This window comes from Bubalus kerabau, chromosome 2, assembly GCF_029407905.1.
Source record: "Bubalus kerabau isolate K-KA32 ecotype Philippines breed swamp buffalo chromosome 2, PCC_UOA_SB_1v2, whole genome shotgun sequence".
NCBI classification, from domain to species: Eukaryota; Metazoa; Chordata; class Mammalia; order Artiodactyla; family Bovidae; genus Bubalus; species Bubalus kerabau.
Window position 1 is genome coordinate 114262551 of NC_073625.1, and position 12606 is coordinate 114275156.

Genomic DNA, 12606 nt, shown 5'->3' on the forward strand with positions numbered 1-12606 from the left:
GCAGTGGTTCAGATAAGAGAAGAGGTGGTGGAGGAAGGAAGTTGATGTGTTCAACTGATCCTCAGGAGATAAACAGTAGGATTTAGCAACTGATTGAAAGCTAAGTGAGGGCTAGTGACGGAGCACAAGAAGGGAGATGACTCCCAGGTTCTTGGCTTGACCAGCAGGTGGCTGGGGTGCCATCCAGTGAGATGGGAAAGACTAGGAAGGGGGGAGCAGGAAGAGGTGTGTGGCTGGGGGAGGAGGGGAGTTTCGTTTTGGATAGGCTGAGCTCTGGGTGCCTTTGAGATGCCCAAAGAAAGGTGTCTGGTGGCGCTCTAGAATGGAGGCAGGCCTAAGTTGGAGGCTGCAGTCCTCAGTACAGAGAGGAAGCTTGAAGCCCAGGCAGCCCTGCTCCTCCTCTCCAGTTCCTGTATCAGATGCCAGGGGGCCTGGCTGAGCAGGGGCGGGGGCACCGGGGCCTGAGCCTGATCCCTTCAGAGCACCTGATCCAAGGGGCAGCCCTTCTGGTTCTCACCGATGCCCGGTATATGGGAAGGTGAACTTTTGCTGCCTCATCTTCTGATTCAGTTGCAACAAGTACTACGGGTCAAACAGATCACATTCAAGGGCCAAATCTGGTCCAGAGGCTGGGAACCTGGTCAGAGAACTTGGGTTTGAAGTGAGAAGAGGAGTTAGAATAGAACTCTCAGGGTGAGGACCCCAAAGGCAAGGACCCCCAAGGCATGTTCTTCCAAGTAAGCCCCTGGACTGGAATCCCCCCATGACTTGGATAAAAATACACTTCTAGTCTCTATCTCTAGAGATTCAGATTCAGTAGGTCTGAGGGAGCCAGAAATCTGATTTTGTCCAGCACCCTGAGTGATTCTTAATGCACTCAACTTTTGAGTGAGACTTGAGCAAATTTTGTCAAGGAGGAAGGAGGAAACCAGAACAGGCTGTCCAGAGCAAAGATCATTTCAAGAACGACATTGGCTTCCCGGGAGGGAATCCAAGGTCCCTCTTCATTCTCCCAGCATGTCTTGGCTCCTTCCCAAGGAAGAAGAATGCTAATCTTCGTGCTCAGGTTCAAGATTCTGATGGAGCTCCATCTGCTCGTGAGAGGCAGTGGAGTCAATGGGCATTAAGAGGTTGGTGTACAGGGGTGAGGGGCTCTCTTCTGGCTCTTCTCGCCATGAAGTGGTAAGCAGAGCCAGATCTGCTTTTTCTGCCTGGATGCTTTCCTGTCCTTCCCAACCCAGGCCAGCCTGGTGCCAAGCATGGTGGCACATGCACACCATCTTTGAACCTCCCTTCCCTGGAGCTGGTGATGTGTTGGGTCAGCCTTTCTCCCTATCACAGTGGTAGGCTCTAAGATCTGGGATGAACAAGAATATGGTGAGAGGTAAGCTGAGCAGGCCTCACAATTGCCTTTTAGTCTGAACCATTACTTCTTACTAGCTTAGAAATCATGAGTGTTCTGTGAGGAGCTTCCCAGGATGCTCTCATGGGGCTCGACTCAGTTAATCACTACACATTTTGTTGGCTGGTTCTCCCTCCTTTCTTTTGCCTACACCTTCATTAGAGATGCAAGGAGCAGGGAGGGAAAATGAGGATGGAGTACTACTGGGCCCCCACTGGTACGACTCCAAAGCCATACCATTATTTCTAACATTCAGCCAGTAGTACCCCAATTTCAACCCTAAGGCAAAGGCCACAGAGTCTGCACTGGATTTCACAACAAGGAGGTCACTAGTGACCTGGAAGAGAGCCGCACCAGCAGGAGGAGTGGTGGGAGAGATGGGAAGAGTGGGAGGTGAAAAGAGTAGAGGAGCACTGGCAGGCCCTCTCCCAGAGAACAGGAGGAGAGAGGGAGGAGGCCCGGGGTCAGAGCCAAGACGGGGAGACGCTCTACGGGAGGAGATGGCCGAGACAAAGTACAGAGAGGATGGGACGGCTGCAGTGAGGGCCCGAAGCGTGGGGGGTGGAAACATCTAGAGTACAAGGAAGGGATTAACTTTGGACAGAGGGTTGCCCCATCCATTCTAACAGGAGGTAAAGCAAAGGGTATGCTCCGTATAGGTAAGTCTCTAGGTGTGGTAATAGAAAGCTGAAGCAATTGCTACCTGATTGCAGATTTCTGTCAAACTGGGGGTGCAATCTGGGACTGGGAGTGAGTCAGAGGTCTAAGGAGGATGGAGTTTAAGAGAATCCTGGGCAGTGCCAGGCAGACAGCCCCCAGGGTGATGCATGGGCAAGGGGAGAAGGCACATGATCCGAGCTTGGGGTTTTGCCAAGAGGGTGTGATGGGAGGGCAGGGGGGCATGGGAGTTCCTGATTACAGTGGTCAAACGGTGGGGTCTGGCAGAAGGTCGGGAAGGTTGAGGGGTCGTGGGCATGAGAGACTGGGGAATAGGGAGATGGGGAATGAGAGGGTTAGGAGCTCCAGCAAAGCCATGATGGGTGTGGGCAGCAGAGGGCAGGGCACAGCCCTGGAGCTGCCCTTGTGTGGGTGGGGCAGAGAGCTGGTCCCAACTGTCTCACTGTGTGGCCCTGGAAAAGTCACATGCCCTCTCAGGTCCCAAGTTTCTTCTGCGCAGAGACTGATGTCTTCCCTGGCTTTAAGGATCTACGAACATGGCGAGCTCACATGGGGAGGATGCCAACTGACAAGGGCCCAGAGCAAAAGGAACTCTGGGGCCTTGTCACGTAACAGGGCACACCAGGACAAAGTAGCCAGCACCTGGGGGTATTCAGGATTGACGGTAAAGTCAGGAAGACACCAGGAGCTTCAAGGACATGAGCCTGAATAAAGGGTTCTGACAGCAGGAGCTTAAGAAACTTGGGGTGTGGGCACAGGGGGAGTGGGAGTTGGACTGACCCAATCTGGGGCTGCAGTTCCATCTGGGTCTTCTCAGACGAGCTCTCATCCACTGGGAAGCTCCCTCTAGATGTGGCAGAAACGAGCGATGGCAGACTCCATCCAGGGCTGCTGACATCTGGGTTCTCAATCTAACGTGTGATTCATTTACCTATGTGGGATGGTTGTTTTTTAAAAAACAAACAAAAAAACCAAGGAAAACCTTCCCAGATCCCAGGCTAAGCCCTCTTTTGTTTTTTCCCCTCAGGATGCATTAACGTTCTCTGATGGGGAAAGCCGCCAACAGATTAGTAGTTTTCATGGTGTTCAAGGAGCTTTAGCCCTGAAGATGTTTCAAGGATAAAGTTGAAAGTGGCTTTGGCCCTGTATCAGCTCCCCCTTCCTTGGAGATTCACAAACTGTATTCACATGCAAAAAGATATACAAAGTCCAGCAGGAGAGAAAATGCCGGGGTCCAGCCCCGGCTGATCCAGGGAGTTCGAAGCAGGGATGGCGTTGGCGAGGATCAGGATACGATAGCTTCAATTAGATATTAATTAAAGATGTTAAGAGTAATAGAATGAGGATAGCTCAGTAGGAAAATTCAGTGGAGAAAAGAGGCTGAGTAGCTTGGTTTATGTGGGAGACCAATAAAACTTCAAGACAAGAAGCCCAGGCGTCCTTCCATTCTCCTGAAGGAGAGGAGACACTGAGGCCTCCCCGGTCGGATCTTAGAAGCCCAGGCATAATTAGTAAGCATGGTGGGTTCCATGCTCAAGATGGAGACTCAGCCAGAGTGAGAGAGAGAGCGACATGGGGAGACCAGTATTTCGAGAAACTGATCCCAATTCTTTATTTTCCATGGTCTACTTTTATACACTGTGTTATACAAAAGTCACGTGGGGTCAGCAGTCCTGACTTTTATCAAAGTCAGGTGCTTCATACAAATGTATACAGAGGTCTTAGGGGTGTTACATCATCTTCTGGCCAGGGGGCCTGGGGGCCTGCTGACAATTTATGACCCTCTCCTTGTGACAGCGGTCAGTCAACCAGGACACTTATGTCTCCAGGGGTGATTATTCTTAAAACAGATGCCACCCAAATAAAGTTACATTCCTATAGGGTGAGGGTGTAGTGGGTTTTAGTTAAGGAAAGAATTTACTTAGCCTAAGGTCTAATGTGATTAATATCAAAGGTTAATACTTATTTCTTCTATATATTCATTAATGTGTGTAAGGGCAGGGGATAGGGAGACTTAGCAACAAACATTGGCTCAACAAATGAAAAACTCTTCACCAATACAATTTCTAATCAGCCCATTATACTTATACTAATAGTTTTCTAACTTTTCTAAGGAACCTGTTTTTAGAAGGTTTAAAGCGTCTCGTGCCTCTCACGGTTGGGAGGCTGTGAGCAATCACATGTGGCTGGACAAGGCTGTCAGGCAGGATAGAGAACCTTCAGAGGAGTTTGTAGGTTAAAACACTCTTGTCACTCCCAGGAGTTTTTATTAACTGGAGCTCTAGGTTAACTCCTTCTCCAAAAGAGGTGGTGGGGGACAGCCCCCCGTAAAGTCAGAGGTGTAGGTGAGAGCACAAAGTAGTAAAGTAGGCAGGCTCTGGTTATGGGGGTAGATGCTCGAGGATTTCCAGGGGGACTCCTGAGGCTCGATCCCGCCTTTGCGTATGTCGAGCCTTCTTCTTCATGACCTTTGCCACGGGCGGAGTGCCTCACTCTGGCCCCCAACAAGAAAACTTTTCATTTCAACTTTTTAAACCACAGACTCCCCCCCGCCCCCACTCCCTAATATACTAGTGCTCCCATTGCCCCCAGAACTAATATTCTGTGGATTCCACTTTGACATACACTAGCAAAATAAGTAAACCACCTGCAGGAGACTATCTGCCCTGGCACAACTAGTGTGGCTGTGAGGCATTACATATGCCGTGGGTGATCTATTGGGTATGGCCAAAATTGGTGTCATTTAAACAGCTCTTGAGGAAGACTTTAAGCCTGTTAAAGAGTGAGAATAATCCCTGGCATGAATAGAAGTATTTTAAATCTGTGAGAAAACTCACAGTCCAAGAGTCAACTCACACCCACAGAGTGTACTGGACATGCTGCAGACAAGCATTCTCGGGGCCAGACGTGGCCTTATAAGGTGGCCTGACATTTTCTCATGGCCCAGGCCACCCTCCAAAAATATCCAGGGACAGAAGAAGAGCGGGAACTGACCTCCCTGAATGTTTCAGAGATTAACAAGCAGGCTCTCCATTAAGCAGGAGCACTAACACCTGCTTTATGACCAGCTCCAATATCTCTCGTTTCAAAACCAGGCAGCCTGCGCAGTCCCAGCCAGGGAGGTCTCCGCAGGAAGAGAACAGCTGGAGCCTCAGAGCTCAAATCCAAACTCGGGTTTTTTGCTCTAAAAAAGTGTTATTTCCTGTACCCCTCCAGAACATGAGGCTGCCTTTACTTTATATGGACAGTAGAAGTCTGTGACTGACCTTTATTAGTGTGCCTTTCTCTTTCTGCCCTTGGGTCAAAGCTATGTTCCAAACGCCTTGGATTCCCCAGACCCCCAATCGCTTGTGAAGTGCTGCCCCCTAGTGGGGCCACCCAGCTACGACAACACGGAGGTGGAAATGGCCTTAGGGCTTTAACTAAGTTGAGCATGAAAAAGCATCTGGATTGCATCCACGGTCATAGATAGATGTGGAAGCGCTGCCATGGTAATAAGTCCATGTTCTGGAATTAGTGAACAGAAAACACAATTTCCAAACATAAACAGATTTATGAAACGGGTATTAGGTGCTTAAAGTACACTGCCTCTCACATATTTTATTTTTGCTTATCAAGTGACTCTTAGGGTGAATTGCCTTTTTTGTGGGGGGAAAAAAAAAGATTATTTTTGGTAATGAGATCTTACCCTGTAACAGTAAGGGGTATTTCTCTAAATTTGAAAACAAAACAAAACAAAAAACAACCCAGATTAGCTTCTCACATGTTTAAATCAAAGTGTAGGTCAAAAAAACCCACACAGCTCTCTTCTAACTCTGGTTCCTAGTTGCTGGCAGGGGAATGTTTAATAGGTATAGCTATTTTTGGTAATAGATGTTTAGAACAGTTTCTTCACCACTAAACTGTATAACAACAAACCAGTCTATTTGTAATGCTGGGATAAAAAAATATAAGGAATTGCAAAGCTAGTTTCTTCATTCTTGTTAAAGGGAACAGAACACCACGGCGGTATTTTCAGAATACTGCGTGTGTAACAGTGGGTCTAAATTATACCAATGGTAATTCCTAAGGCTGGAGCTTATGTTAACATAGTACACATAATTGCCATAAAATATGACAATGACAAATTACAAAGACCTGGCTGGTTTCCCATTGCCACTCTAAGATGGAAAGGTTGTATTTTCTGGATAGCCTCTACTATTAACTTTACCATCTGTTCCTCAGTTTCAGCTGAAATAATTTTCTTTTCATAAATGTGCCTATCTCCGAAGTAGATTAACTCTATATGAGGAGAGAGGCTGTTTTAACCACTATGCTGGTAATTTCTAACTGTGACCAGACAGCATTCAGAAAAAATATGCTCCTCTTTGGAACATTTTTCCACAGTCCTGGACAAGGGTGACTCAGGTGGGCTCATGCCCCTGCTGGAGGCACCCTGAGACCACCTAGAGAAATCCCTAGAAAGGGACTGGCACATGGACACACCAGCATGCTTGAGGTGAGGAAATCTGGGGTCCAGAACTCGCGGGTTGGAAGCAGCCGAGCTGAGTATCCTCTCAGTCTTTCTCCCCGCCTGTCCCTGTGTGTAAAGCAGTTTCTAGGATTGCTCTGTGCCTGGAGGTGTTTTTAGGAGGAGGTACTGGACCGCTTGACCAAGTACTTGTTTTATAAGGTGAACACTGCTGGGCAACAGTATTTCCTCTCTCAACTTATATTAGAAAAATTAGATTAAAACTCACATACATACACACTGTAGGACAAGGGCCCTCCATCTTTTACTGATTAATTTTTTATTTCTCCTGGTCACCTATATGATGAATCTGTCTTGTCCTTCTGCAGCCAGATTGGAGACTAGCGAGGTAAGCTTGAAGACTGACTGCTAGGAAGAATGATTTTTTTGAAACCTCTTAATATAATTTGTCTGCTTTTTCTTTAAGTGTAGAACCATTATGAAGAGCAGAAATCGATTTAAAAACTTTTAAGAAAGAGCTAGAATCTATAATGGAACTGAAACTTCCATAATCCTACAATACCATTTTCAGGCCAACTCAATGTGAAAAATCACCAGATCTACTGGTCAGATATCAAATCCAGGCAGAGCACACATCAGTTTATTTTGAAATGCAACACAGATCAGTATTTTATGAATACAACTTATTACTACATTATCAGGTAAAAACAGCTTCCAAATGCATGCATAGAAAGTTAAGCATAGTCTTTGAACTCCTTATTTCTAAATATACAAAAAATACATTTAAATTATATAATTTTAGTGAATCAAAGACTTATAAAATTACAGTTTTGGTTTTCACAACATAGAAAAAATATAAAAATGACTTTATATATGGTTGTATAATTTTTTATCCAAATTTCAAAGGAGCGGTATGTACCGATTTTGTCTTACAATGCTTTATCCAAAACTCAGAATTGAAACTAATTTGCAGGTTGTACCACATCGATGCCAACCTTTTATTATAAATGAATAACCAAAAACACAAGTGGAAGTGAGGGCACAATCTCTTCACATGCCTCAAAGCTACACCTTCTAAGCCCTTCCTGTCGGAAGTTTGCTCCAGAGAAATATTTCCATCAGGTGGATGTGCTTTATTCCATGACTAACTCTCGACGGAGCCTTTGAAAACAGTCAGTACGTGTTAAATGAATGACCCCAACCTTAGCAAACAGAACACAGCAAGATGCAGATTAGCAGCTTGTGTCGATACAGCACTACTGCGTATCTCAAAGAATTCTCTGCCAGAAGGTGGTCCCCAAAGCGGGGGAACTGAAACACCCCATCAGGTAGGGGTTGCGGGGGGAGCAGATGATGCCTTTGACTCTGCCTGGAAATGAAAGTGGTTAAGTCTGAGAAAATACCCACCAAAACACCACCTTCCTCATCCACACCTTATAAGAAGATGTGATATCCGGTGGGGTTAGATGTTCTCAGTCCATAAACGAACACCACCACTTCCAAAGAGAAATGAATTCACATTAGAGATAAAGAAACCAGTTACTGAGAGAGGTGACTGAAGGACACAGTGCATGCCTTACTTATCTGCAACGAGCATTTTAAATGTTGACGGACAAAAACACACACTGGGGTTGAGACCCTTTTTGAGAAGGGAGTTGTTCGCTGCGTTCTTGCTGTCAAAGTTCAATTTGATGCATGACCACTATTTGTGACAGACTGTTTTTCATAAATAGTGACAAATTATAATAGAGAGGACTGAATAAAACTCCCAATCCAGCAATCCTGGAAAATTTGCATTTTTCATCCCATCTTCTATAACTATTTCAAACACAAATGAAAAAAATCTTACTCAACTTAAGTAATAAGGCTAATATAACCCAAATTGATTATATTTTATGGTAGAAAAACATTTTGGAAAAATAAGAGAAAAAAGCATGAAAAATAATCTTCCCACATGTTTTATCAAATACAAGAATAGATTCTAATCTCACCACACCCAAGTCAAGAGTGCTGCTTTTAAGAAGCAGAATTTTAATGATCAATTCAAAAATAACATATTATACATCTGCTTGCATTAAATCTCAGGCTGCATATTTTCTTCTCATTTTCATCTTAATTTTCAAGCTTCTATTAAAATAAGCATTTAAAAGTTTTCCATTATGACACCCTTCTAATATTGGTAATTATACTTTAGTTGATAACCAGTCAGTAAGCTAATAAGCTAGACTTTTAAAAGATCAACCAATTAAAAAAAAAAAGGGAAAATGTTTCCGTAAAGAACACTGTATATTTAAAATCTAACGCATGTCTAAACTTGGGCTTTACATTTTCATCCAACCCTTTCTTGAAAAGTCTTAAATGCACAGTTTAGCAATTATAGTATGTAGACAAGACGTTAATTAGACAATGTCCATATGTCCAAAGTATTTCTTGGCTGCTCCAAAATGCGGGGACGATACTACTTTTAGTTCATGACTGCCCAACTGGAACATTTCACTGCCTCTGGACTTACAACTTGGTGGGAATTACATAGTACCATAATAAGGAAAAGTATACAAACAGAAGAGCTGAATAAAAATGTGAAAATAAAATAATAAGGGTACATAAACCCATTCCTGATTGTTCTTCCAAACTCCATTTCTAGAGTAACGCCTTCCATGTGCTTTCAAGAACAGATTCTCTACTTCTGTGCACTAGACTGGCTTCAGGTCCCTAAGCAAGAATAGCTCCTGGCAAACTCCTTACTCAGGGTGTTCTGAGAATGGTACTGTGAAAGGTACCTGTCATTGACTAGCTACTGAGCTTTCCCTTCCTCAGAACTGTCCAGTTTTGTTAAAATAGGATTGTGGTTGAGCCCCAGTTAAGGTAGCTTCTCTACAATATACACATACTTATTAAATTCAAGCACATTTCGTAGTGGCAAGCAGTAATGACTCAAATGAAAACAAACAAAACAGTTCTAGTTGTTTTCTGATTATAGGCACTACCCCAAAGTTTCACAGACATGTACATTGTATAATTCATTCACTAGATAAGAGGGGAAGGTCCCAGCCATAACTTCAGAGCATGCCAGAGAACAAACGGCTTCCAGCATGCAGTCAAGCGCTTAGAGAGGGGATGCTAAACACACTGCAGACTGAGACGTACCTGCTCCAAGCTGGGCATTCAGTGGGCGCAACTTCATGGCTCAGACTGTAACGCTCAAGTGTTTAGTGTTACAGATCTTTTATTTATCAGACATGTGAAGGAAACAGGAGGATATGAAATGCCAAATCCCTTTCCAGCGCCATCATAAATATTGGGAACTTCTGGTTGAAAGAGCATGCTGAAATGGACCGGCCAGGATGTTTTATGTAACAGCTTTCGTTTTTTTGTTTTGTTTTTTAGAAAACCCCAGGCCCACATGACACTGGATTTTGGTTTGTTTATTTATTTTTTTAGTATTTAAAAATAGTTCTTACTTATTTTCTATGAAACGTATTGGGAACTGAAAAAGTCTGCAGCATTTTTTGTCATTGGAAAGTTTGTTTCTGGGGATGTGCAGGAAGAAGGAACTATTCAAATTTCTTGTGTTCTTCAGTATGAGAAAGGATCTTTCTTCTCTGGTGTATCATGTGGAAGTATAACTGGGGAAAAACTGCAAAGAAAAGAAAGAATTGGTTAAGGAGCTGATTTAAAACCACATGTTCTATGTAAAGCACATGGACTTGAGGTCCTCTCTGACTCCAACCACTTTCTCTCCCAGCAACCAAGGATGGTAACAAGACGGGCTTGGAGAAAGAAGAAAAACACAAAGAAACTTCCTTTCCGGCTTTAGCCGAGGGGGAAGGGTAACGTGGATTGGAATGTCAGATACTACTGCCACTAGCATTACCAATCAAGATGCCGCAGAGCTGCCAAATAATACTCTTGACACAAGCTCATGCTGTCTTCACATTTATTCTCTGATTTCCCAACAACTAGGGGATGAATTCTAGTGCTGGAGTTATTATTCCTGTTCACAGAGGAGGAATGGAAGCCTCAGAGAGGCTGGGCATTTGCCTGCGGTCTCACAGCAAATCACTGACAGTCAGGACCAGGCTCCGTGCTCCTGACCCTCGGTCTCACCCTCCCTGTCCCCCTGCTCTGTCACCCAGGAGGATGTCCCAAAGGTACTTCCAGAGAAATGCTGTTCTTTGGGAAGACCGTGGAGTGGTGTTTGATCTGAACACCACTAAGCCACGTTTGGATGTGAAAAGCAAACCCTTACGCACTGGAGATTCTGTTCTTGGTCATTTCATAAGTTACTTTAAAAAGGACTGGCTCTCGACTGAACAGGGTGGTACTGCCTCTCTAGGGAGTAGTTGGAAACGGGGGTGGGAGGATGGAGTGGGGATATTATTGGCATTCAGTGCAAGGGGCCAGTAATGCCAAAATCCACACTATGTGACAGCCCTCCATGACTGAGAGCTGTCCCATCCCAAAGGCCTACAGTGTCCCTGTTGGGAGACGCCAGCTTAAGCTATCTGACCTTCACAAGGTTACTGTAAACTGGGGGTTCAAAAACCACATAAAATATTCCAGTGAGATGGTCTTGGACGTACACCATCCACCTTCCCTTCTCAACGGCTCCACTCTCTATATTTTAGACAGTAACCTGTGTTTTGGGGGAGGTGATTTCTACTACTGCCAACTCTTCTCTGACAGTTTCTTTCTTTCCAAATGGGTTCCAAGTTGGCCAAATGTCAAACGATCCTCCCAAAGTACCAAGACATCAGTGGGTGTGTGCACACAGATTTGATAAACTGCAGAGGAGGCCCCGGTGCTGAACAGCGCTGCCATCCACTCCACTCACTATTTGCAGGCAGGAAGTTATTCACAGAAAAGACCCAGCTTGTGCATAAAATTCAATAGTGAGAGAACTATTTTGGTATGAACGCCAGAAAACTTGACAAGCTCTATAATCTAAAAACTGGAAGTAAGGATATAATTAAACCATAAGGAATGCTAATTGTAATCATTTAAAAATGTAAGGCTAGTCACATTTCTATAGATATACTTTAGTAAAGGGAAACTTTGCAGCAAAGAACACTAAGGACTTTTCCACTGGCTGCATTTGTGATTATGTCACTCATATAAAGTGTGGCTATGGACCCACAGGGTCTGACGCAGGACAACAATCCAAAAGCCATTCAATAGGCCTTTAGTGGCAACAAGATGCCTAAATATACCTTCATCCTCATGCAAGGGCCTGCCAGCTACGAGGCTCCTGGTCAGGACTGGGGAGCAGATATGGCCCTTTCATTTTGTTACATTCTTCCAGAAGTTGCTCAGTGCCCAGGAGAAAGAAATGTGTGGGGGAGACGGGGAAAGTGGGAGTACTTGGGCTAGAGATTCTCTGCTCCTCTGGCAGTGACTCCCTGGTGACCAGAACTTGGGGGACACTGTCTCCATCTCAATTACTCACATGGTCACACCAGCTACAGTGACTGAAATAATTCCAGATGCATGGCTGCCTGCTTTTAACTACACTGAAAATCTCAACCTGACAACAGGCTGTTCAGAATTCTAGCCTCTGCTCTTACAGTTCAGGACATGTAGGGTGGAGACGGCGGCTGTGCATGTGTCCGTCCTGTTGTGCCAGAGGGTGGGTGGGTGGCTGCGGCGGCACTGGGCACACCTTCCTGTAAGGAGAAGGGCGCTCTTAAGACTTGAAGGCAGAGGGCAACTGGAAACACTCTGCTTGGGGCAAGTTCCTTCTGTTTCTCTAATAATCAGAGGGCGGTTATGGTTACTGACAACGTGGACAGTGCCCTGCTTCTTGGTGACCCTGACCTCTATCACTGTTTCTCATTTCTCTCTGCCTTTTTTAAACCCCAGCCCTGCAGCTAACTTTCACCAATTTGCAAAAGGGGGAGGGCAGGTAATGTAAACAGATACTGTCCATACTCCTACTGCAGCTGCAGCAGAGGAGAGGAACACCCCAAAGGGAATCCAAAGCACCCTGATATGAGAAAACTCCCAGGGCTGCGGCCACAGGCCACGCACAACATGGGCTGCAGGTGCGACACTGCAA

The 12606-nt window shown here is 45.0% G+C and overlaps 1 protein-coding gene and 1 long non-coding RNA gene across 3 annotated transcripts in view; one reads left to right on the forward strand and one right to left on the reverse strand.

Annotated features, from left to right (window-relative positions):
* The window catches only part of LOC129643626 (uncharacterized), a 45436-nt gene that overhangs the window by 13810 nt on the left and 19020 nt on the right, over positions 1 to 12606 (forward strand). The window lies entirely within an intron of this gene.
* Positions 7170 to 12606, reverse strand: part of HACD2 (3-hydroxyacyl-CoA dehydratase 2) — an 88311-nt gene continuing 82874 nt past the window's right edge. Inside the window, exons 7-8 of one of the 2 annotated variants that reach the window (XM_055568409.1) lie at positions 12116 to 12214; positions 7170 to 10188 (exon numbers count right to left, since the gene is read on the reverse strand). In XM_055568409.1, the coding sequence (XP_055424384.1) occupies positions 10106 to 10188; positions 12116 to 12214 (182 nt within the window). In that variant the 3' untranslated portion in view covers positions 7170 to 10105. The remainder of the gene's footprint in view (positions 10189 to 12115; positions 12215 to 12606) is intronic. The other variant, XM_055568410.1, reaches the window with a different exon arrangement.